This window comes from Mustela erminea, chromosome 11 (genome assembly GCF_009829155.1).
Source record: "Mustela erminea isolate mMusErm1 chromosome 11, mMusErm1.Pri, whole genome shotgun sequence".
NCBI classification, from domain to species: Eukaryota; Metazoa; Chordata; class Mammalia; order Carnivora; family Mustelidae; genus Mustela; species Mustela erminea.
In genome coordinates this window covers 29,308,883-29,336,214 of record NC_045624.1, presented here as the reverse complement: position 1 = coordinate 29,336,214, position 27,332 = coordinate 29,308,883, and the positions used below count along the sequence as shown (strand labels likewise).

General features: G+C 36.1%; 1 protein-coding gene across 2 annotated transcripts; it reads left to right on the top strand.

Moving 5' to 3' along the window:
* Positions 1 to 825: 825 nt before the first annotated feature.
* On the top strand, positions 826 to 26,435 carry ING3 (inhibitor of growth family member 3). 2 transcript variants are annotated; one of them, XM_032305107.1, is made up of 12 exons: positions 826 to 969; positions 1,216 to 1,287; positions 3,922 to 4,022; positions 6,001 to 6,066; positions 16,212 to 16,308; positions 17,868 to 17,939; positions 18,784 to 18,903; positions 19,180 to 19,337; positions 19,921 to 20,114; positions 21,066 to 21,258; positions 23,778 to 23,816; positions 25,825 to 26,435. In XM_032305107.1, exons 1-12 carry the CDS (start codon positions 942 to 944, stop codon positions 25,939 to 25,941), a joined length of 1,257 nt encoding a protein of 418 aa, XP_032160998.1. In that variant the 5' UTR covers positions 826 to 941; the 3' UTR covers positions 25,942 to 26,435. The 2 variants fall into 2 exon arrangements, with proteins under 2 accessions (XP_032160998.1, XP_032160999.1); XM_032305108.1 differs by lacking the exons at positions 16,212 to 16,308; positions 17,868 to 17,939; positions 18,784 to 18,903; ... (3 more) ...; positions 23,778 to 23,816; positions 25,825 to 26,435 and adding an exon at positions 11,408 to 14,907.
* Positions 26,436 to 27,332: the final 897 nt, after the last annotated feature.

The following is a 27,332-nucleotide window of genomic DNA, read 5'->3' as shown; positions in this document are numbered from 1 at the left end:
CAGCCAATACAGGCTATTTACTTAACATAATTAAGTTATTCTTAGGATAGTTCCTTAGATATTAAGTCTTCATCCGTTATTTCCGCTTGCTCACTATTTCTTCTTCTTTGGCAGGGGAGCCGGGGGTGCAGGTTCTACGTATAGCTTAATCACAATACGATGACGATGAGCGAGCGCAACATAAAATATGCAAGAGGCTGTCGAGGGCTATCTGTATCTTTTAATATGGGAAATTCATATTCACCCCCATATACTTAGTGACACTATTTTAGTTACAAGGAAGCCCACCAGACGTCCCATTTATATTTTTAGCAGTGTGATACCAAGGATAAATTCCAACAAAGAGTTCTATTTTAAACAATCCAAATCGTCCGAACTTTGCTGATTATTCTAGCGTCAGAACATTTTCTATTTGCTTAGCACTCTTTGAAATCTATGACTCACAAACGCCAGGACATGGAATTGTAGCAGTAAAGAACAGGTGAAAAGTTGTTCCTAGTTGTGTTCTGCAGGCGCATACAACTCCCGTCGTTCCCCGTGCAAAAATCAACAAATAAACAGAGGCACCGCATTTCAGATTCTCTTGCGCACCGTTCGCAAGGACGACTGGTTTTTGTAGTTTCTACACGGGTAACTGCCAAGCATATTAATCCTTGCTGGGAGGGAACCAAACTACACTTCCCATAAAGGCGCGGGGCCGGCCTCCGGTCGGCTTACGTCATTGCTCGAACCAACCAATGACAGCTCCGGGCGGCAGTGAGGCAAGCGCCGTCAGGCGCCAAAGTGGTTTTTTTTTTTTCTTTTTTTTTTTTTTTTTTCCGCCGAAGCTGAGCGGGTGCTGCTAGCGGAGGCGCCATATTGGAAGGGACAAAACTCCGGCGACAGCGAGTGACACAAATAAACCCCTGGACCCCCTCGTTCCCCCAGCTCTAAGGGCCGCGATGTTGTACCTAGAGGACTATCTGGAAAGTGAGTGGGCGGCGCTGGCGGGGGCCATCTGTGGGACCTGCGGGCGGGCAAGAGCGCGAGTGGACGGGCAGGCGGGATGGCGGGAGGGAGGGGGAGGCGGGGGATGTTTCTTTCTCACGGTAACTGGCAGCCTCGCTGTGGGCTGCCGGCTCCTTCGACCCCCCCCGACGCACGCACGCACGCAGCGACGTAAGCGCGTATTTTCGCCGTTGGCCCCGCCCCTCTGACGGACTCTCCCTTTGACAGTGATTGAGCAGCTTCCAATGGACCTGCGGGACCGCTTCACCGAGATGCGCGAGATGGACCTGCAGGTGCAGAGTAAGTCGGCGCGTTTGCCGGTCTTGGCCGCGCGCGTTCAGTGCCAGACTTACTTGCCATCGACTTCATCGCCTCTGCTGTTTGACTGTCCTCCGGCTCCCTGGCTAGTGCATACGGAGTTGTAAAAAAGAAAAAGCAGTGCCGAATCTTGCCTCTTGCTTTCCACGCTACTTTTCTCCTTGCTTTTTACAAGAGGAGGAGGCATTAGGGCACGTGTATGTGTTCCTTTCTCGAATTCAAGACTCTGCAATAAAAGTTTGTGTGCCTTCAGTGAGAACGTAGATACGTGTCTTAATGCACATCGGTGTAAACGTTGAGAAGATTTTGACTTGAGCCCTTACGTGTGGAACATAGATTTCAGCATCTATACTTTTGTTAAAGTTCGTTCTACTCGAACATTTTCAAGAACGGAAAACACAGAAGCATAGGTTATATGCGGTTGTTTAGTGACCTGGTGAACTTGGAATGTCAGATTTTGAAAAGTTACACCTTATAGGATACATTCTCACTTCTCAACAGGATGGTATTTTTTCAATCAAAATGAGTGAGGGAAATAGATTATACTGTCAAGGTTTCTATCTGTTGTAATAAAAATTTTGACTTTTCTTCTATCAGTGATAGCTTGGTAGTCTGGTTACTTTATCCCAAAAATTAACGTTGTTCTTTCATAGAGCAGTATTTAGTTTATCTGATCATTTTTCCTGTGACGTTTCTAAAAAAGATTTATGGTTCAAAGAAGTAAAGAATCAGTGTTTATGGAGATAAGAAGGTAAATACTTAGAGCGAAGCTACACTTAAAATTACATTTAAAATGAGTACAAACTTATGTCCACCATGCTCTAAAAGAACCTCACAAACCTTCCCCTTTTATGAAACGAATGTAAATAGCTGTTCCAATTATCTTGTAGCGAGCGCTACTACCAGATAAAATTAAGATTAATTTTATTAATTTAATTTATTTTATTAAAAATTAAGAGTGTGAAATGAATTATACATTACATAATTAACATGTACAATCAGGCTTACTCTTATGGCTGGATGTTACTCTGTTTAGATGTAGGTACTCCTTAATTAAATTGTATAAATGACAGTAATGACTGGCCTTCATGGGGTCTATCCTCAGGAAATCTGTTTCTTGATCCCATTTATTCCAGCTATGTTTAGGCTATATACATAAAATGTTTCTCATGCTTCCAGGTTTTTTTCTTAGAAAAGTAGAGGTGGAAGAAGATCTGGGTTTGGGGATATAATTGGGAAGAAAGGGGTATCTTGGAAAGAGATCAGAGAACCAGCATTTCTTGAGGTAGCTAAGGACCTGTACTTTCTTCCCCTTTGCTTCTCTGCCTCCACCCCCCCACAACATACTGCATACCCATTGTTCATGAATATACTTGTCACAGCCTCTTGTCAGTTTCATGTGGTCATGCTTAATACAAGGTGATATGATATGGAAGCCTTCTTTTATTGAGTGGATTGTAGTGTCGAAGTCTGAATTGTGTATTTCTTTAGCTTGCTCACAAAATTGATTTCAGCTTTAATGTAGTGGAAATGCTAAAGTAGTATTGTCTGCAGGTTTTGATGTCAGATAGATCTGAGTTCGTATTAGGGTTTTCCTGACTTGTTTTTTGATCTTGACCATGGTTTTCGTTGTCTATAAAATGAAAATTATCTGAGGACTTAAAATAACACAGTTAAATTAGAACTTATAGTATTTGATATGAAGTAGGAATTCAATAAAGGGTAACTTATACTTCTTCATTGTTACTACAAATTTTACATTCTCTTGTGATTTCTACTTAGATTATGTAAATGAGAGGTTTTATAAACTTGCATTTTATAATAATTAGAATTTTCTTAAGTTAATAGGTGCTATGGATTAATAAAAGAGACTTATTTATAAAATTAGTTAGAAATTGCTTATTTAAACAAAGAAAAATTTAAAAATCACTGTAAGACTTCTTAGGATCTTTAAAAACCTATTATTGCCCTGAAAATCTCCAAAAGTTTTTTCTTCACTTACATAACAGAATCACTTTTTTTTTTAAACTTTTCCTTTTTTACTAGACATGGAATGAGATGAGTATTCTTGGCACACACTTAGGGAAAAACTTATCTAGAATAAATAATACAGTGTATCAACTGAACAAATTATTGTAACTTCTACTTTCAAGTCATGATATGAAATGATGGAGTGCTTAAAGCCGTATAGTGGGAGGTTAAAATCTTTTTATTACTTTTTCTTATTAAAAGAAAGGTGAGGATTATCTATTGGTACTTTTAATAAGAAATTGTGCTTTAGCACATTCGGCAGATTTAATACCATTAGCTTTTGACCTGAAGGCTGTACTATTGAAATAATGTGGTGTAGAACCTATCTACGTTGTTCACTACTTTGACTACTGGAAAAATTTTGAAATAACAAATACAATTGTTGGAGAAAATTGTAAGTTTTTTTTTTTTTTACAGGAGTATTTAAACCATTTACATAATCAAAGCATGACATATTTAAATAAGTTATTGGCCAAGTGAAAGAGTGTATGTTGTCAGATTTTTTTTCTTTTCCCAAATCAAAGCATGTATATTTAGTATATGAATTTAGTCATCTAAATATGAAATGTTTTTATTATGTCATAGATGCAATGGATCAACTAGAACAAAGAGTCAGTGAATTCTTTATGAATGCAAAGAAAAATAAACCAGAATGGAGAGAAGAACAAATGGCATCCATCAAAAAAGTATGTTCAACATTCTGGATGATGTATCAGTAAATATCGATGTCCTCTGAGAAAGATTTTAAAATGAAATTGTTTTCTGGATATCAAAATGAGGGAAAGTTATCAATGTTATTAAAGTTATCAATGGCTCTTTAGAATTTATATAATTTGTGTTTTAGAGCTTCAGGTGTAGCAATTTTTAATCATTTTGGTAATTTAAAATCTGTTTCAGTAATTAACAACTTTTGTTAGAGAATTATAGAATCATCAAAAGTCCGTATTTGTCTTTTAATTTATTTTATTCTGGTTACAGCTAATTAAGCTTGCCTTGTCTTCACAGACATTACATTGCCTTCCAGTTTGGGCCACAAACTGGGGTGAAAATTAACTGACCTTGAAGCATATTTTATATATTGCTAGATACCTAAGTTGGTAGAATCACACACAGAAGAACAGAATCTTAAGAGTTGAAAGGATCCTTAAAAAGTCTTTTAGTTTAAAACTCTAAATTTGTATATGAATGGAGACTAGAAATACAGAATTTCTTGTGTTTTGATTAGTTTATAGTACTTGCATGTCTCTTCCAGATTAGAATGAGTATTAGATCTCTTCCCAAGATTGTCTGTAAATGTGTGACCCAGTAAAACTGGGGTACATTGGAAGAACTGCATAGAAGGCCTGGGTTTGGTCGTGACTGCCATTTAGCTGTGTGACATTGGATAGGTTCTTTAATATCTCTGAGTGGTAATGGCTCCCTTATCCCCAACCTTCTTAGAATTGTTCAAAGATCAACCAAGAAAGAAATTTGAAAACTACAGATTTAGAGTATTGTGTAATTTATTTTGCCACATGGGGGGAAGCCCAGAATTGGTTCTGGCTTGAAAGATACCTGGAGGCCCCATGTATATGGGTATAAATGTTATCTCACATCTATACAAGTGACCCTTGAACAGCCTGGGTTTGTACTGTATGGTTCTACTTATATTTGGGTTTTGTTTTTCATAAATACAGAGCAGTACTGCAAATGTATTTTCTTAATAACTTTTTCTCTAGCTTACTTTGTCGTAAGAATACAGAATATAATACATAAAATACGCATTAATTTGTTGTTTATGTTGTTAGTAAAGGATTCTGGTCGACAGTTGGCTATTAGCTGTTAAGCTTTTAGTCAGAAGCTTATATGTGGATTTTCAACTACATGGGAGACACTGTGTTCAATGGTCACTTCTGTAACGCAAATCAGTCATCATCCCTTTAACCTATTAAGTTTTTGGTGTAGTACAACTTGGCTATACACTTAAAAGCCTGGTTCTCCATGAGAATTGATAGAATCATGTTTTTGTTTTTAAATGATTTGCTTATACTGAGGAGAAATCTAAAGTATAGGTTTAATTGTATGAATTAATACCTAACTTAAAATGAGAGTCCAAAAAAAAAAAAAAAAGAAAGAAAATGCAAGGTCCAGGGGTGACTGGGTGGCTCAGTGGGTTAAAGCCTCTCTGCCTTTGGCTCAGGTCATGATCCCAGGGTCCTGGGATCGAGCCCCGCGTCGGGTTCTCTGCTCAGCAGGGAGCCTGCTTCCCTTCCCCACCTGCCTGTCTGCCTACTTGTGATCTCTCTCTCTGTCAAATAAAAAAATAAAATTTTTAAAAAATGGGGAGAGCAAATATTCTTTATAAATTAAATTGTAACTTTTTCTGTGAAAGAAAGAGTATTTACTAGTTCACGTAACGTTTCCTAGCTTAGAGGCTATACTTGGACTGGTATTTAATTTTACTTATATCTTTTTTAGGAACGCTGAGCATCTTCCTTTAATTCTTGGTCATTGTACATAATTTCTAATCCTACCCCATCCCCATCCTATCCTTAACTGGATTTTTATTGCTAATGTAGGGTGACTGACATTGAATGCAAGTTATGATAATGAAAATGCAGTTATATGTGCTGAATATACATATTTTCAAATTATTAATTTATTCTTGAAACTCTTTTTATTCAGGATTACTATAAAGCTTTGGAAGATGCAGATGAGAAGGTACAACTGGCAAACCAGATATATGACTTGGTAAGTGAAATTAATGTGCATGCTATGCCATAAGTACTTAAATTATGGGTTATGTCTTAAGTTTTGTTGGCTTAAATATTAATAGGAAGAATAGACTAAATTTTGAGGTACTGCTTTCTTCATTTCATTTTCTTCATTTGAGCTTTCAGTGTCTATTTTTTGGTGTCTTTGTGGAGAGAAAACTAAAACTGTCAGAGTCCATAGTTTTAGTCGATAGGTCAAGAACCTTACGTTTTAGACAAATTTACATTATTATAAGATTTTAGCTGATGTTAGACTTTTTTTTTAAACAAGAATTGGTGTTTAAATTTATTTTACTAATACTTATCTTAAGGTGGTGTATTTACTTACCTGATAAATCATCTTGAGATTGTTTCTGTGGTAATAAAATACACATAAGACTACTGTGTTGACAAGACTTCTTAGTTGCCTGATTAAATGAAGAAGAGAATCATTTGAGTCGGTGTTAAGAGATAGTATTCAACTATCTGTTAAGTGATGTCAAATAGGTAGCACTCACCAGCTGTCTCAGGTGGCAAAAATGGGAAACACTTGATTAAAAAAAGTTATTTTTTTGCAGTAGCAATACTTGCAAAGGTTTAAAATCACTATAAGACAAAAGCAGTATTTCTCAAACTGGTATGATTATGAAGCTCTCTTTTATGTAAAGCATCTTCTAAAATATATACTTTAGGAAATACTCATTTCTGGTTCTGCTTCACAGCAAGTTAAAGCTAAAAACAAATGGACACTTATGGCTAACTTTAGCATATAGATTTCATATCTATTTTTATAATTTATCTGGATATAGTCTTATTACTGAACAAGTGTATATAAATATAAATGTTACTGGTTAGACACAAGATAAAAGAAGGTACATACCACTTATGGTATACATTGTAGATGATATAGAAGACTAGAAAACATTTGCCATGTGAAGCCATAGGAAATATTTCCTTGTTCTCATACAGCAGAAATTTTTAATGGCTGTTATAACCTAGGCTCTTTTGTTCATGCAGTTATTTTGAAGACAATTTCATAAAAGATAAAATGCCTTAAGAAGAGAGTAAACTATAGCTTGATTTACTATGGAATTGAAAAAAAAAAGAAATTCTTAATTGTTTTGGTCTTGAATTATGTCTATAAACACAGAGAAAGACATTTATATTTGAATCCAAGAGAAATTTCTTTAGTAACATTGTGCCTCATGTTTAATGATTATATGTGTCAGTCTTTATTTAGAGACTGCCTGCATTTTAAATCTTATAGCTCTTTGGCTGTGCTTTATATTTTGTTATTTTAGTACTTTTTATAATTTAAAAAAATTCAGTGTATTTCAAACATTTAGAAAAATACGTCTAATATAAATATGTTCTCTTTAAATATGTGTGGATTTTTGGTGTGTATCTATCCATTATTTATGAACCACACTGTTTATTCACTCTTGTGCTTTGTATAATGGAGTTTTATCTGCACATAACAGAGGAACAAGGTGTACATACTACGAATGGCTTCTGTCCTCAAGGTGTTGGTAAACTAGTTAGGAAGACGTGCACAAGTGAAGTGAGGAGCCTGTATAGAAACGTGGAAGAAAGATTATTACAGTTAAATATGAAGTATCTGGTAAAAGACTGAGCTAACTCATGTAGAGTATTGTTAACTTCTTAGAGGATATGAGATGAGTTTTGAACAAAATTTATTCAGAAGCTCTGGGACCTGGATTCGGTGTTGTATTGAGGGGAAAGCAGTTCACTCAGAGATATGGATAAACATAGAATGAAGACAAAACTTAGTAAATTCTTTGAATGGGATAGATCTTTTAGGCTAGGCTGTTAGGTAGTAGAAGGTGAGGTAATGAATTGAACGAAATGTAATAAAAAGCAAGTGCCCATAATGGATCCACGCAACCATGAGTTCAGCCACTTCACTGATAGCAGGACTTTGGATAAGTTACTTAATCCCAAAATCTTAGTTTCCTTATCTGTAAAATAGCAATATTAATTTGTGCCTTACAGGAGGATTTCACACGTCTGTAAAATGATCTTGGCTTGTAAGAGCGCCACGCTGCTTCCCTTTCGGCTCTGCCAAGTGGCACCCTGCGTCTTCCCCCTCCCCCCAGTTGTTTCCAGGACGCCGTTCTGTCTTTCGTTTACTCTTCTTCCTTCCTCTGCCCTTCCTTCCTCTGTCTTCCCTGTCCCTTTCTTCTTGTGGCTTTTCTTTTCCTCTCCCAACTTCCCGTCCTTCCTATTTTAGCACTCCATATTACATTGCTATTTCAGGCGATCATGACATCCTTAATACAAAAATCCATTCTTTTTTGAGACTTAATCGCCTGTACCGTCCTCCCATCTTCGTGACCTTCCGCGGCCCCTGTGGCTGTCCCTCCTAACGGTTGCTGTCTCTCAGGCCTCTATCTGTGACCTGCATTGTTTCTTACCGTATTCAGGTGATTCTCCCACAGTCTCCTCCCATCTTCTACCCAGCGCCAGAGGCCAGAAGACCAAGTGCCGCATGGTAAAGAACTGTTCTGTCAGATGCCAGTTTTCCTCTCGGCCCCACACGCAACCCAAGCTGAGAAACATGCCTCCATTAATTTTCCGGGTGTTCTCTTAGTTTTGGCAGTTAGACATTAATGATTCCTCAAGCTCAGGCTTCTCTTCCGAGCCTATTCATCTTAACCGAGAATCCCCAGGCCCTGGAACTCAGTGTATTAATATTAAGACTTAACTCTTAGTCTCCTCTTTTCCTTCTCTGAGGAGAACCGCTGCTCTTCCCGTCATTCGCATTAGAATACTGGAAGTCGTCCCAGGCTCCTCCTTGTCTCTAGCTTCCCCACATTTCGTTCCTCAACATGTCTTGTTCATTTTATCGTCTAAATATTTCTCATTATCCCTTCCTCTTCACTTCTGCAGCCTGCCACAAGTTAAGAGCTTTAAAAAAGTTCTTCCATCTTTGCTTGGGAGACTTTCTCCATCTTTCATAATTCTGCACGTGCAGTCTCTTCACTAAAATATCCTTAATAATCTTGATATTTATGTCATTTATTTCGAGGAGGAGCAATTTCATCACTTAGAAAAGTCACACAAGAATGATTTAAACACAAGATTTTCCTCTCCTACAGATGATCTGTCGGAGGAGGCAGATCATAGCTTGATGGCGGCCCTGATATCCTCAGTGCCTCGGGCTGCTTCCGCTCCATTCCTCCCCTTTTCCGGACAGGTAGAAGAAGAATTGCAGTAGGAGATTACTCAAAAGGGCATATTTTGCAGTTCATTCAGCTCCTTTAAAAGAGCCTTTCTGGAAATCTTACCTACTGACTTCTGCTTATATCTTCTTGGCTCCCTGTAGCTGCCTCTCGAAATGTTGGCTTACCAGGGCACATTGCCACGCCAGGTATGTGGGGTTCTGTCAGTAAGGAAGGAGGCTGTTGAGAAGGTACTTAGCACTTTGTGCCATACCCTACCCCTCAACAGAATCATACCACCTTCCAAATCATTGTTATTCCCATGATTTTATTATTGTTTGAATTAAATGGTAATTATTTATTTACCTTCTGCTTGTATGGTTGTATTATCCCCTACTATAAATGTCAAGAACTCTGTTTAAAAAAAAAAAAATTAGTGTCTTCAGACTCTACGGTAGTTATTTCTCTGTAAGTATTTGTTCAACAAAATCACCTAAATAGGTTAGTGGAAAGAAAATGACTCCTAAGTTATGAGTCTTAGGCATAGAGTTTAATGATATAATTCTCTGTGTGAGATATTACAGTTGAGTGACATTTTCTCAAAAGATAATACAGTCACATTTAGTATGCTAAGACTGACTTGGTTTTGATGGACAAACAAGGGTAGGCTGTAGTATAAATAGTCCCATCTTTTCAAGGTATGACGTTAAACCAAGAGAAGTGCAAGTAATGTAATTCAAATTAGTTTAGTCTCCTTTATAGAATCATTCTAGCAGACCAAACAATTTTATAATCTGTGTCTTTGCTCAGATCTTTTTGGTATCGCTCTCTTTAAATGCTCTCCATTTTTTTTTTTAATTTCTTCAGTTTAGATCCATTTCTTTGACACATAAGCTCATTTTGGAAGTTCTAAAACAGGTTTTATAAATGTGCCTTCAGCAAAAGAGGCATTTTAAAAAAAAATTTAGGCTTATTGTGAGTTACACGTTTTATTTAAATACGCTTTTTTTGATGAAATACTTTTCACTTTATAATTACATGATATTTTTTGGCTATTCTCAGTTCCTTTGCTTTTAGAGAGATTCCTTTTAAATTATAAAAACATTTAGTAAACACTATTAGACCTTACTATACAAAGTAATGACAGTACTATTTTCACAAAATAAAAAAAGATTAGCTCTTCTAACTGTGGCTCTTGAGGGTATGTAAGGTTTGTAATCCTTCTGTATCCTCAGAACCTGGCCCAGTAGTTTAGGTGAGCAGTGAACAGAAGGACAAAGTAGAGTTCTGAAGTGATCCGATCGAGCGTTTCCCAGACCTTAATATTTGCATCCCACCTTCAAAGTTTTTAGTTTATCCATATCGTATGTACATGTATTTACTAAGTAAATTTTAAAGTGAAATTTATTTAAGAATAAAATGTATTGGGGTGCCTGGGTGGCTCCATGGGTTAGGGTCTCTGCCTTTGGCTCAGGTCTGATCTCAGGGTCCTGGGATTGAGTCCCGCATCAGGCTCTGCTCAGCAGGGAGCCTGCTTTCCCCTCTCTCTCTACCTGCCTCTCTGCCTACTTGTGACCTCTCTCTCTCTGTCAAATAAATAAATAAAATCTTTTTTAAAAAGGAATAAAATGTATTTATTTATCTGATGCTATTAGCATAAATGAAAAATTAGCCTCACTTAACACAAATAAGTAATTATAAAATGTTAAAAAACAATGTACGGCCTCTGTGGAATGCTTGTGCTTTGTGCGTGCACCACATTGCCAGGGTGGCTTGTGGTAGTTGAACACTTTATGCTAGAGACTAAGAAATTTACTTTTGCAAGTAATTGCAGTTGAACATAAGGGAATTACTGCCTTGTTCACAGGGAGGTTACTAAATGGATTTACCATCTCATATTAGTTATATTCCCCAAAGTATCAACAGTAAATATCCAAGTGAAAGTCTTTATAAATAGGAAAGAGGAAATTAAATTCCTATAACATTAACATTTGAGAGCTTAGAAAGCTAAGTGCTTCAAAAGTGAGTGGGTGGGACATAGTATAAATGTATAATTACAGTAATTTTTAATCATAGATCGTTTATCCAATAGACAGTGGTACTTCTATTTATATACTTCTACATAATGAGAGAGTATACCTTTCATTCTTTTGGCAGATACTTCTAGAGCACCAGCGATGAGCCGTCACTTGTGCTAAGTGGGCATTAATGACACAGAGAAGCAATGAATATAGGCAAACTATTAAGTTAAGATTCATTTAGATTTTTGATAAGTGCTATGAAGGAAATAAATGTTGTGGAGAGAGGGATAAAGAGGAATTACTAGGGAAGCTGTTCAGAATGTAGTCAGCAGGAGTGGCATCGTCTCAGGAGGTGACATTTGAGGAGGTACTTGGAAAGTGAGAAGAGCCAGCTGCGGGAAGAGAGCATCAGGAAGAACACTACAGGGAGATGATGGACCAAGGGCCACGTCTGAGGTGGGAGAGTGCTTGGCGGGGTGACGCAGAGACAGGCCAGTGTGGTTGGTGGATAGTGAGGAAGGAAAAGTTGGTGCTAGGAGGGAGGCAGGCAGGAACCACCACATGCAGGGTCGTCTAAGCCAATGGAAGCAGTGTGTTTTCCTCTGAGGAGAGTAGGAGGCCACCTTAAACAGAGGAGCGAAGTGTACCTTAGAGGAAATCGTCTCTGTGCCTTTGCTTAAACATTGCATTGCTGTGGTAATTTCAAGTAAGCATGTATTATATTTACAGATTTTAATGTACAAGAATTAGATACATAATTATGTTTGATTTTGCCCCTCAGTGTTTTACATAACATGGTATTTCATTGTATTATTTACTGTTAAAATCAGTAGTACACTTTTTATACCTATGACAGTATTATACTGGTTACTCCATTTATTAAGGAAAGATTAGACTGCATAAATATCCACAAATGAAGAGACTGGTGGAATTAGAGATTCAGTAGAGCAAACCGAAAGTTTAGTTATCTCAGTGGTGGTTTTAGTGGAAATAAGCAACAACAAAAAAGCTATCCTATCAAAATAATTTCCTTCTAGAATCCTGATACTCTTAGTCATTAAACACTTATTTGTATTTCTCAACGAGATGTCACTGTCATCAGGCTGTATTAGATTACAATACCTATTAAAGTTGATTTATGTGTACTTATAAATTGAGCTTTTAGTTAATGCTTGAATGATTTTAGCAGTCTCATACTGCTCAGTACCTTTGAACTTGCTTCTTTTTTATATCCTGGCCTATTACTGAGATGATTATATTTCAGGTGTACATTTTACCTATATATTGGAGAATTCTTTATCTGATACTCTGATTAAAGAAATACATAAGTTTGACCTTTTGACTTGTCTCCTATCATTATTGTCTTTTAGGAAGGTTAGATGTAGTTTATATGCTAAGGCCTCAAATATTTGAGTCAGCCTAAACATGGATCAGATTTTCACCTATTTTAAATATAATTCAGAGATGTGAAGAATCATTTTCATGACTTAACAGAGAAATAATTTGCCATCATGGTTCCTTTTTCTTCTCCAATTTATCCTCTTTATTCACCATTACCAGATCTTCTCATAGTTAGAAATTTAACTGTCATTGCCATGGATTTCACCTTAGAACTTTATAGAATAACTTGTGTTCATTCTGAAAGGGCAAACTAAATATTTAAATTTTAGAATTTAACGGTATTGGAAGCCATAAATCATGTAGAAACTTTTTGAAAAGCTGTATTTAGTTCAGTTTGGGTGCATCAGTGACATCTTAAAATATGAATATTGAGACTGGGAGTCAAAAGAGAAAGAATAAAGGATTACAACTCTATGCTAAAATGTTAAAATATGAGGATTTTTCTCTTTCGTGCAGAGGTGCCAAATGTGACTTATCTTTGTGATCATCAAGATGTTAACAAATAATGTTGACAGAATTTCCTTTGGCTCTGAAGAGGTCAGAAAGAAGAGAATTGATTTAAAATTAAAGCAGTTGTATTTGGGGTTGTGAGGTATGATTTGGGTCCATAGAATAAGGAAGCTTTTATGGCTAGTATTTATTGACATAAAGTGGGAAACAAATCAATAATCAGACTCTGTGGTCAGCCTTGTGTTAGGAGCATGTGGTTAATAGAAAATCTCTCTCAATTAGAGTACTACCCTCTCTACTACTATAAATTAATCTTATGAGGTCATGTGTATGTGGAGGAGAGGGGTAATTTAGGTTCTTGCTTTGCCTGATACCTTTGGGGCCATTATGGTAGTCTGCCAGATTAGGAACTTTCGCCCCTTCAGAATCATGGGGGTAGAGGAGATGTACTCTACAGGTTTCAGGAAAGTTCAACCATAGCTCTTGCTATGGCTGCTTAATGCGTTGAAATACTCTGTTGCTTCATAGTTTGAGTTAAACCTCGTAGTAAGCTTTCTAACTTCTAATTTGATTTAGTACAGTAGCAGCGATTCTAAGAAAAACAGTCCTCATTGCCTAATAATTGCTTCTAATATTCATCAGTTCATAATCTTTTTTTTACCTACCAAGAGGTAGGAATGACTGGACCCTATCTTACAAAGCTGTCTACCACAATGTGGTTTATGCTTTTCTGTATATAATTACGTATTTGTTTTTAGAATTATTAAGTCTTTGACTTCTATTCCTTTTTCGGAGCTGCTAGTATTGAAAATTCCGTCATTATTTTCCATGCTCTCATGTGTAACAATCCCTGTCAGTACTATCTTTAACACACTGAAGCAGTTCTTCAACGCTGGGGTGGAAGGAGTTGGGAGAGGGTACATGATGTCTTCATCTCTGACTGCATCCTCCTGACCAGCAGTTTAACATTCTGCCTGTCTATACTGTAGATTACTGTTGTAGACCACATCATACTTTTACTTTTTTTTTTTCCCTCCCTCTGAGAATCTTGTTTGTCTTCCTGTCTCTATTCATTCTTTAATTATTAATTTTTCTTTCCATCTATTTGAAAACAGTACATTCTTCACCCTCTAACTCATTTACCTCCTTTGTGTCTACCACAGCCCAAGGTTATATATGTATTTTTTATGTACTACTTCTAATCCTTTTCTAGCTGTTTCTTATTTGCTACATCCAGAGTATATATATTTTAAAACATTTATTATGTTAAAAAGCTCACATAAATCTTGATTTGTCAGCCAAATTTGTAATTCCTATGAAAGCAGGGATTCTCTCTCATTTTTCATGTATTTTCCATTTAACCCAATGCCAAGCACAAATCTCAATATTGTAGGTAATAAAGGTGGTGGAATATTTTCATTGCATTAAGTGGTCTTGGAATTTAAATATGAGTACTGTTTCTGACTTCCCTTGAGATTAAATTTTGACAATGTAGGAGATATTCTTGAATAACTGAGGTCTGTGTTCACACTTAATTAATTGGAAGGGAGTTTCCATTAAAGGATGCTCAATTACCTGCGTGTTCTTTGAATAGGAGCATTTGTCCATAATACATGCCTCTATAGGATTTTAAATATTGTAATTTTAGATTCTGCCATACTCTGAACAATAACTTGCGTGTGAAGATGGACAGAAAAGTGGGTTTCAAGTTATTGAAAAGTCACTAACCAGTACCCCGCTGGATGCTGTTATATAAGAAATATAAATAACAAGAAATTATTTTTATTTTTCAATTTGAATTATATTATTCTGAGTTAAAGAAAAAAAAAACAGTTGGCTGCTACATGCAGAAGTTCAGAGGACAATGTTGGGTATAAATGGTGAAGAACAATTTATTACAAATAGATCAGAGTTAAATCCCTTTTCCATAATGCATTAGCTATTGCCTTTGGGCATGTTACTTAACCCTTCTGAGCCTCTGTTTCTTCACTTACGAGATGGAGACAGTAATAACGTATGTCAGAAGATTAGTGCATGGGCTAGAAAAGATAGAACATCTAATGCACCATGCTCATTTCATGGCATCTAATGCACAAAATTGTCTTTTGCTACTTTTCTACCCATTTCCTTAAATTTAGGTACACATTATTTCATTCTTACTTATTTTGCCTTCATGATGAATCATAGACACTTTGATATTTGTAAGAAAGTCACTCTTAATTATTTAATAATGATCCATTGCCAATCAAGAGTTTGATAAAGATGTTGTCATTAATATAACAATATTTTTCAGAAAATTTATGTTTTCTTTTTTCACTTATAGTGGCAAATTTGAAAAAGTATTGAAAAATATTTAATATTAACCTTAAAAAATTAAGACTTAGTTGTTCTTAGTTGGAAGTATCATATAATTTTCTGAAATCAGTCAAAAGATCTGTAGTTGAATGAGAAAATAAAATTTGCCACCTTCACAAGGGCTGTAGTATTATCAATAAAACTATTTTAACCAAGCTCTTTGGGGAATGGAGTTTTCTGGCTAAAAAACCCCTTTAGTTTCAACCCTTTGCATAAATGTTTACAAGTATAATGGTTTACTTTACTGCCTTAGAGAAACGTATGTGTAGAATATAGTAGCCTCTTTGTTTATAGACTAAGGATCTTTCATTTTTCATTCTAAGTAACAGTTATAGTATGGCAGAGTGGTGGATGGCCTTACTATAAGTAGGAGGAGATTAGGTCGAAAGTAATCCCAGGGTATACTATAAAAAGTTACCAACCCTCCTGCACTTCCTCCCACCTCAAATCCCAAGTATCAGTATTGTTTAGTTTCACATCTCACTTCTTCTGAAAGTTTTCTAACAAATTGTGATTCTGGTTTCTTAAAACTTCAAATTTATTACAGGAGGCTTGAATATTATTTCACCTAGCCCTCATTTCATAGATTAAAATATTGAGGTGTAGGTTCATTGACTTGCTCAAGGATACTAAGCAGATGCACTAAAAGAAATAAAGATTTCGTTTCCTCATTAAACTGACACTTTAATAGTGTCCCAAATTTTGGTGGTTATCTTTGATCTTCTTTGAAACAGGTAGATCGACACTTGAGAAAGCTGGATCAGGAACTGGCTAAGTTTAAAATGGAGCTGGAAGCTGATAATGCTGGAATTACAGAAATATTAGAGAGGCGTAAGTAAAATTTACAGTTTTCCATCGATGTTGGACAGCCCATGTGCAAATCGCTGAGGAGACACTTGTCCCATGGAGACTTCTCAGATGGTGTGCTTCTGTGGATGGTGGCAGCCGGGTGGGACAGCGTGGACTCTAGCAGCCAGAACCGTTTGGGTTGGATATGGAGACAGGTGATACAGGATATCCTACACTCACTCTTTATTAAAATCACATACTAAGTCATTCCATTTTTTAATATGGATATGTTAGTAAGATGAGTGATGAGAATAAAGATTTAAAGAAATAGAACCATCTAGAAAGAAGTTAACCATCTGTCATTAAACGGATGGCCTTTGCTCTGCCTGCGGATACACTTAAACTCTGAGGGAGGCTGTTGTTTTTTCTCCCGAAGAACTGCCTTAAGGCTTTTCCTCAACTGAAGATTTAGTTGATTCCAAAGCGTTTCCTTTTTTTCTCAAAGAAGTAAATTTTTTCTTATCACTAAGAAACAGTTTAATATTTCCTTGCAAGGTTCTACTTGATCTCCTGTTATAATTTACCTTTATTCTTTTTTTGATGCATTTCTTCAGCAAGAGCATATACCTGTTTGTACACACTGATAAAAAATTTCTTTAATGGTGTTAAATCATGTGTATATGTACACACTCCCTAGAATAAGGGAACAACCTAATCATGAATCCGTCTTGGTATCCATAGTGACATCTTTGTTATTCAAAAGTAGATCTATCACTTCAGATGATTATCTAATTTATTTGTGATACTTTTATTCCAAGTAGACCCTATCTGAGAATAATAAGTATTTTGAGACAAAATAAAATATTCTATAGCTGTTCTAGTTTTTTTTTTTAATGCTAATAATAGCTGTGAATAACAATAATTCATGCCTATTCAGTACTGCAAAAAGATTAATGAAGCATCCTCTTTAAGGACACAGACACACAAAACTGAATGAAATTGAGTCATAAAATCTACTCCATCCTATACCCTGCCATAATTTCATCTCAAGGGATCAAGATAAACCCAGAAAACTTCTTAAAAGTATTTAATGCTTGGTGGTAGAGATTCTGTGCCTAACTTCTTTTAGGAAGTCTTTACTATCGTACGTTATTTTAACGATCAAAGAAATTTTCTTTCATATAGTAATGTCCCATCACCTAATACTTTAGGATCTTGCATAGAAAGGTCTTCAGTATAACTAGTTTAAGTTTTTCAGATCTTATCAGTAATGGAGTTATAATATCCATTCATCCACTTATGTGGTACCTACCCGCTGCCCTGAATTCCCCAATTAGACATTAACATGCCTTGAGCTGTTTCATACTTAAGGTGAATAGTAAGAAGTAGATTACTTATTATTTAGAAAGAGGATGAAATTGGCTCAGTGCGAAATTGGCAATGGTTATTCTCTATCATGTTTGATGAAAATGACACAGGGATATGCATCAGGGCTTGCCAGTCCTCTTCTAGGTGAGGGTACAGAGTGCCTGTAGTTGATTGACCAGTAAAGTTCTGCTTGACATTGAATGGAGATGTATCTCTGTGCCTTTCTTTTTTAGGATCTTTGGAGTTAGATACTCCTTCACAGCCAGTGAACAATCATCATGCTCATTCACATACTCCAGTGGAAAGTAAGTTTGGTTTAGGGCAGCTAAAAATTTCAGTACAATTAAAAACTCATTATATTGTCTGTATATTCTTTTCATTTAGCCCCATACAACCAATTGAGAAAAAAAAAAATATCTTTCCCTTCCTTTTATTTTGTGAGATCTACATTTTCCTTACAGTTCCTGGTGGACTTACCTTCATCATTTGGGAAAAGTATATTTGATTTGGGAGTAGAGTGTTTGCTTTTTCTGGAATACATTAAGGACAAATGGATGGTATTAGTAGCAGCATATACTTCCTACACACAGACACCTGATTCTCTCTAGAGAGTATTATAACCCAAAACAAATGAGAAAATACGTGGTGGTGGGCTCTTTGTTTTTTTTATCTTCCTTGCTTCTCCGGTGCTTCACCTACTGTTTGACATATTAAGAAGGCCTCAAATGGTTGGTGGTTTAGTGAGTAAATGGTTGGTTGGATGTTGGCTGATTAGAAGACTGTATGTGTAATTTGTGACAGATCAGTTTGATATGAAAGAAGGGCTGGTTGAAAACTGTTCAAAATTGTGGATAATGTTTTGAAAACAAACTTCCTCTCATGTTCTGTGTAAAATCACGGTGCATTGTGGGTTATCTGCAGTACTTTGCTACTGAAGTTTTCTTTTTTTAATGTGTGGGAAGGCTACTCTTAACAAAATAGGTGACCCAGACAGTTCTGCTTGTCCCATCTTCCAAGAAAACATATTGTTCTGTATTCCACCAAAGAACTCAGAACATAACATACTTGTTTATAGCTGAATGAAAGTATTATTTCTTGTCTATAGTCCTCTAAAGTTTAAAAACACATAAATTCTTTATTTATATTCAGAAAGGAAATATAATCCGACTTCTCACCATGCAACAACAGATCATATTCCTGAAAAGAAGTTTAAATCTGAAGCTCTTCTATCTACGCTTACATCAGATGCCTCTAAGGAAAATACACTAGGTAAGTTCAGTATTTCAAATAGGAATGTTTGTGTTTTGTTTGTGTTAAAGGGGAAATGAAAGCATTCAGGATTAGCGAATCATACAGATTTTTTTTACTTGGTTATAGTCTACAGATGGGGAAAGGAGAAAAAGGAAAAATGGGACATGAAAATTTGATGGTGGCATGAAAATGTTAAGTTTAATGATTATATCTGTACTGGGAAATAATGTATTTTATGCTCACTAACATCATGTTCTCTCCAACCATTTTTATTTCTTCTTTAATTTGACATAGGATGTCGAAATAATAATTCTACAGCCTCTTCCAACAATGCTTACAATGTGAATTCCTCCCAACCTCTGGCATCCTACAATATTGGCTCATTATCTTCAGGAACCGGTGCAGGGGCGATTACCATGGCTGCAGCTCAAGCGGTTCAAGCCACAGCTCAGGTAAAAAGGATGAGGTTTGGAAGTAGCAGGTACATTTTGTCTGATGCATTGGTAAACTCTAGTAGAAACAACTAGATGTGAACAGAAGGCGTTCTCTTACACTGTAGAGTTTCATTTTTACATCATGGTTTTATGATACCTGACATTTTATTTGATGAAACTTATGTGTATTAATTTACCTGATTGATCATGAAAAGTAACAAATATATTGGTGCCAGCTCGTGCCGATCCCTCATGATGTGTGTGTTGTTGACCGTGAGTCCCGGCACCTGCGAGGACAGGACTTGGTCCTCCCTCCCGGTGCCAGGATTCCTCCAAAAGCCTCACAACTCACACCGCCTTAATGTTTGTTCACCGCTCTACAGTTTGTATTCCAAATTAAGTTACCAGTTCTGTAGCTCCCTCCTAACCGTAAAAACCGATTTTAAATCTTTACATAAAATAGCTGAAATGACAGTGATGAAAATAATGGTTTAAACAAAATAATATTAGATAAACTAACATAATACTCTAAGTAGTAGGACTGAAAAAGAAAATCTGCATATATATGCGTATTAATATTATCAGTGAATGTCTGTTTAAGATGAAAGAGGGACGAAGAACATCAAGTCTAAAAGCCAGTTATGAAGCATTTAAGAATAATGACTTTCAGCTGGGGAAAGAATTTTCAATGCCCAGAGAAACAGCTGGCTATTCATCATCTTCAGCACTCATGACTACATTAACACAGAACACCAGTTCATCAGCAGCCGACTCACGGAGTGGGAGAAAGAGCAAGTAAGTTGCATTGTTACAGTAGCTCCTGTGCCTTTACTATAAGGTATGCCCTTATAGCTCTACTAAGTGTGCAGTCTGCTTGGCATCCGGCGGGGCTTGGGTATGTGATACAAAGGTAGGTATCATGGATCTGGATAAACTTGGGGGAGGCAGGAAGAGATGACGTAAAATTTGTAAAATTTATAAAATTCATAAAATTTAGTTAGCATATAAATTTTGATAAATTACTTGTGAATTTTAACACTATTTCCTGTCTTGCACAGGTAAGTGTTCACATGTCTGTTGATGGGCATGATCATGACATTTTCATTCACACCGCCGTACTCTGGAGGAGTAAAGTCTTTAAAAGGTTTTAAAGTCTTTACTCTTTCTAGAGTCTTAAATTGGGTAGAAATAACTTCTGCTTACTTTCTTTTGTTCATTAGGATAAGCCATTATATGGAACTTTTTTCCTTTATGACCCCTTATTCTGTTATGTGTTTAATATAAACTAATGCAAAATCTAAAATACAAATACACAAATGCAGTTGATAAGATGATTTTGATGAAGAGTATTCAGTTTGCTTAAAAATACAAAGAATGTCTGCAAGATAGCCTTAACTAATACTAGTTTTTCAAACTATTACCTGAAATTTAAGTCAGTGTTAAGTAGTAGTAGATTAAAAAAATTATCATAAAAACATAGCTTGAAAGAATTTTTTTCAATATCTTTATTCTCCAGAAAACAGAAAATGTCAAACAAAAATTAACTGTTACGAATATTTTTGCTCTTTGTTGCTGTCAACAATTGTGCTTTTAAATCTGTATATCAAGTTAGTTCAACTTCATGTTAAACGTTAATTTACACGCTTAGTGTCATTTCATTTCATACCACTCATTTAGGAATTATTGTCCCGTAACTTCTGGATGCTGAGCCAATGAAACTGATACTGTTTTTTTTTTTTTTGTCAGAAACAACAACAAATCTTCAAGTCAGCAGTCCTCGTCTTCCTCCTCCTCCTCTTCCTTGTCGTCATGTTCTTCTTCATCAACTGTCGTACAAGAAATCTCTCAACAAACAACGGTAGTACCAGAGTCTGATTCAAACAGTCAAGTTGATTGGACTTATGACCCAAATGAACCACGATATTGCATTTGCAATCAGGTAAAAGTCTGATATGTCTATACAAGCATAATCTGAATAAAATAGAAAACAGAGAGCTATTTCATTTTTTAAAGTATTCTTTCTTCTCCAGTTAAAATACTTTTGCTTTCTTCTATAATTTTCTTCTGCTCTTTGCAAAATCACGTTTGCTGTAAATACAAAGAGTGTAAAGAAATGCGTAAGTCACCCTTGCTCTCAGCCCTTGGATATAACCTATAATTAGACAGTTTGGTTTATCACTACTGTATACCCCACATGCGTGGTGTCTGAGTCTGCTCAGGCTGCTGTGTCAAAATACCACAGACTGGGTGATTTAAACAGCAGAATTCTATTTTCTCACAGTTCTGGAGGCTAGGTAGTCCACTATGAAAGTGCTGACTGATTCCATTGCTGGGAGGACTTTCTTCCTTCCTGGCAGAGGGCCCCCTTCATGCTGTATCCTCATATGGTGAAGAGAGCTCTGGTGTCTCTTCTTATAAAGGCACCAGCTCTGTTGGATTAAGATTCCACCTGTCTGAACTCATTTAGCCCTATCTCCAAACACAGTCCTAGTGGGGGATACGGCTGCAACACGGGTTTGGGGGAGAAACGCAAACATTCAGTCTCTTACACATATGTACACACAGATGTGCATGTGTGTGTTTGTGTGTGTATGTATATGTGTGAATTTGACCAGTTGGATCACAGTGTATTCTTTCTATAATGCTTTTTCATAAAGTCATGTGTACTGAATATCATTTTTCTTGAAGTAATCCTTTAAAATTTTTTCACAGTTATGTGTTATACTGTGTGTAACTTTTTTTTAAAAAAAATATTTTATTTATTTATTTGACGGAGATCACAAATAAGCATAGAGGCAGGCAGAGAGTGGGGGGGAAGCAGGCTCCCCGCTGAGCAGAGAGCCCGATGCGGGGCTTGATCCCAGGACCCTGGGATCATGACCTGAGCTGAAGGCAGAGGCTTTAACCCACTGAGTCACCCAGGCGCCCCTGTGGGTAACTTTTTAAACCAGATTTAGCTATAGGTTTTTGTAGTGGTTTTAATTTTTTTGAGATTACAAATAACATTATGGTAGGCATTTTTTTATGTAACCCATTTTACACATCTAATTTCTAAGATAATCTTTTAGAAATAAAAATAAGTTAAAATATTAGTTGCAGACTACCAGATTACCTTCTGAAGTTCATTTTCAAAACCTGATGAGCATGCCTGTTTCCTAAACCCTGTCCAGTGCTGGATACTATTTTGTCTCAGAAACCCTATACCAGTTTGATAGTTTTATATCACACAGTGATTTCAGTTTACCTTAGTAGTAAAAATGGACTCTTTTTTGGCTACTTTTATTTCCATTATGAATTGACTCATTGGTGTTGGCTGATTTTTCTCTCACTTTTGTCATGTACATTATAAATACTTTGCTTGGTTTAGTTTTTTATTTTGTTTTTAATTCTGAAATTCCAGTTTTATGGCTGTTAGTCTTTTTCTTTATGAAGTCAGCTGTGGGTTATATGCTTATTAAGAAGATCTCCTTGCCTTTTCCCCGTATAGCTGTGTCTTGCATTTTTTTTCTCATTTGCAAATGGCTTTGTCTAGCTCTTGATATACTTCAGTTTCTACATGTTTAAATCTTTAATCCATCTGCAAAACAAAAAAACACTTTAATCCATCTGCAATTTATTGTATTTATGGTGCAAGTTGGCAATCTAATTTTTGAGAATTTGCCATTTAAGAGTAAGAGACTGTTAGGTTTTCTCCTGTCACCTGACAAACATTTTTTTAAAATCAGTTATTAAGAAAATTCTGTACAGATCCTGGTAGTAAAAATAGATCACCTAAAAAAGAAAAAAATCAAATTCACCCTGGATTTCTCATCTATAACACTAAAAACTAGTTGATGAAATAGATCTGTAGAGCTTTGAGGGAAGAATCTGAGTGCCCCCCAAAAATTGTTAACCAGAGTCATTCATGTGTGTAGAACCATATACAGATATGCTCAATCATGCAGAGAATCAGCTAGTATGCCATCTGGTCATAACCCTGTCTGAAACATTTCTCTGTCCATTGTGAACTTAAATTAATTCAAGAATTAGGAAGTTGTATTATAAAGTGCTGGTGATGAACAGAAGAAAGAAAAATGTGAAGGGCAGATAGTAAATTGGTAATAAGTTTAGAAGTTTCAACTATTGACTGCAAAAATATAACTGACCCAACATGACCCAAGAAAAAATAGAAACCTTAAGTAAGTAAGTAACCCAAAAAGAAACTTAAGGTCTTGCAAAAGAAACCACCCACAAAGGTAATTTGTCAAGGTTCTTTCAGATTTTCAAAGAGAACATAATTTCTGTGTATTTCCCCTCTGTGCTATAAATCTTTATAAACTCTTTACTAAAAAACTGTATACCCTATTTCTTAATGCAATTGTATATTCCTCTCTGTTTTCTAACAGTATCATCAACAATTTGGATTTAGATGCTTGTCGCATAATCATAATAAAAAATGTTTACTTTTATTTTAACTAGGTATCCTATGGTGAGATGGTGGGCTGTGATAACCAAGATGTAAGTATTAAATTTTTCTATTTAGGAATGGAAAAAAAAATCACGAAATATTATTACTTAAACATTTTTCTTATTTATGGTATCACTCAGTCTGTGAAAACAAGTCTGCAGTTATGTTAATTACCTTATATTAATGCTAGAATATTTCTCTCCAAAACACAGTAGTGTCCCTTCATGTGCTCCCAATTCAAAACTCTTTTAAAGCTAGTTTTGGGTTTGTTTATTTTTAAGATTTTCTTTATTTACTTGACAGAGAGAAATCACAAGCAGAGCAGCAGGCAGAGAGAGAGGGGGAAGCAGGCTCCCTGCTGAGCAGAGAACCTGATGTGGGGCTTGATCCCAGGACCCTGAGCTCATGACCTGAGCCAAAGGCAGAGGCTTAACCCACTGAGCCACCCTGGTGCCCCTTAAAGCTAGTTTTATAGTTTCATCTGCAGATTATAAATCAAAAGGTGATACATTGTGTGAAAATTAAAAACATCCTCCACCTCCTTTGCTAAATAATACTGTGTTGACTAGAATCCAGTTCACTTACCACAGTGAAGAACTAGAGCTTTAAAACAGTACATTGTGTCAGGAAGCCTGCAGCTAGCGCAAGTGGGGGGTGGTATAATGTGAGGTTATTTTCCTCCTATCAGTGTAGTGTGTCCTATTGTATCCAGCCGCTGTCTGCTGGTAAGAGCCACTTGTGATATAAAAAGTAAAGGAGGTGGGCACCTGGGTGGCTCAGTGGGTTAAGCCGCTGCCTTCGGCTCAGGTCATGATCTCAGAGTCCTGGGATCGAGTCCCGCATTGGGCTCTCTGCTCAGCAGGGAGCCTGCTTCCCTCTCTCTCTCTCTGCCTGCCTCTCCGACTACTTGTGATTTCTCTCTGTCAAATAAATAAATAAAATCTTTAAAAAAAAAAAAAAAAGTAAAGGAGGTTTGAAAGAAAAGAATTCCCTTTTTTGTTTTTGTTGTTGTTGTTGTTGTTGTTTTTTACGAAGCTTAATTTTGGTTAGAGATAGATTTTTATTGGATACTGAGAATCTTTTTTCTCATAATTTCACTCCCTCCTCACTTTCTCAAACTTCCAGCCCCTTTTGTTCCAGCTTTTCCTGCAGAGGAGTAGCAACCCTGAATTCTAAAGAAGTAAGAATCCATAATGTCAGAATCCTAAAGTTAATAGTAGCAGTTTAAAATTTTTAAAAATAACCTGAAGATTGAGCAGGTTTGGCTTGGTACATTAAAGTCTGTGCTCTCCTGACCAGATAGGGTCCCAACAACATGTTCACATAGTTAGAGAAAGACTGTCCTTCCACTTCCCCCTTTAGAATTACTTGTGGGCTGTTTGTGATTATTGTATAACAATATTGCCCAGTCATTCCAAGAACACCACTGTAACCTCCTGGGGAAGTTAGTGGAAATGATGCATTTCTGTGAATACCCCATCATATTCTCTGATTCTTCTCATTCCTACTCGTGCTCTTCTGAGTGCTAAGATTTTCTCTGTAGGTGTAGAACTGCTTAATATGTTACAGAGTAGGATCCCTTTTCTCTGCATATGTAGGAATAGATCTACCCAGAGAGGAATTCCAAGGCATCCCTTTATGATTTTCATTGCAACTAGCTCATACTACTTTACAAGGGAGTGAATAAGGCTGAATAGTAAATAAAATCTGTAAAATGTATTTGCCTTTTTTGTGAGAGATCCATCTCACTTCTTGTCCTCGAAAGTTAGTATCAACTTACTCTCTGGCTTAAGGAGAATTAGTGAATTTTGTTCATTACTTGGGATCATGGATATAGATGACATTAACCTTTGAGTTAACAGAGATGCATACTTTTTCTATGCCTCCATTTCCTTATCTCTTAAACCTATCAGTGGGTTTCAGTGACCTATAAATCAGCTCCTCGATCTAAAAGTTGTTTCCATGAATCTTATTATTAATATTCAGTCTACTGGGCATATTATACTCTGTAATCTTTGGAGGTATTAAAAACTATTTCTCTGCCATTTTGCTTTCCAGTGCCCAATAGAATGGTTCCATTATGGATGTGTTGGGTTGACAGAAGCACCAAAAGGAAAATGGTACTGTCCACAGTGCACTGCTGCAATGAAGAGAAGAGGCAGTCGGCACAAATAAAGGTGGTCGTTTCATTTGAGGAAGAAAAAACTTCAACTAAACATTTTATATAGGACTTGAAAAAAGAAAGAGAAAGAAGACACAATGCATTTCCAGGCAACCACTTCAAGGATTTACATAGACAATCCTGTAAGATCTTGAACTTGAATTTTATGGGTTGTATTTTAATAATGTAAGTAAATTATTTATGCACTCCTGGTGTGCTACGAATATTATTCCAGTTAGCCTTGGATTATTTCAGTGGCCAACATATGCAGACATTTGTACTCCTCAACCATTTTCTCAAAGTAATGGGCATTCTATAATTTAGACTTCAGAGAATTCCAACGATGAAGATTTTAAGAAAAGTATTTTATATTCAACAGGTATGTTCTGCTGCATGTACTGTACTCCAGAGCTGTTATGTAACACTGTATATAAATGGTTGCAAAAAAAAAAAAAAAAAAGTCAGTGCTTCTAAAAAGAATTTAAGATAATGGTTTTTCAAATGCCTTTATAATAAGCTTTGTTTCTTTGTGAAACTAAATTCAGCAGGCTGAAGGAAATGGTTCATGTGATAAAGTGGGCTGGTGTCCTCTAGAGTACCTGGGTACATAAACAGAAACTCCTGTAGGTAAAAACGAATCTGTGCCATTAGTCTTTATATGTTTCTGCATCTGGATAGAGTGCAGTTCATGGGGGGAGGGGGAGGGGCCGAAAGGGAAAGGGTGTTAAAGTGATACATTTTTATACCAAATGTGTTTATTTTTTTGTGCAAGTAATCCTTAAAATTGGAATTGTATTAGGTGTTAAAATAAAGTTTTTAAAAAATTACTTGTATTTATACTTTACACACTTAATAAGGAAAATTTCTTAATTCCAATTAACTTCCAGTTTTCATAATCTAAAAAGGACAGAGGCCCAGGACACAGAATGCTGTGTAATCTTTGATTTCTTTAACAGTGCTTGGAATTCGTGACGTGAAAATAGGGGAAAGACATTTCTAATGTAAATTTGAAATGCAAATGTATTTTTCTAGAACATCTCTCTGGCTTTTCCTTCAGTCTAAGAGACATGAAAGAAGTCTAATTATGGTAGATAAAATGAAAATAATGGTAATAGTTGTTTTGACTTGAGGCAGCGTGGCCAATTGAAGTAAAGAGACCTCCTGGATTGGAGCTTAAAATGCAGTTCTATTTTGGATACTACCACATACTGGTATGATGGTTAATTCACATTTTGAATCACTCTGGGTCTTATTAAGCCAGGGTGATGCTGGCTGCAGGATGCCTGTAAAGCACTCCTAAGGTTTTTATTCTATAGGTGCTATTTTAAATTATAAACTTTGCATAGTGGAGGTTTTATTTCAGGTATACTACCAAGTCAGGTTGGTAGAAAAATCCTTAAAACTT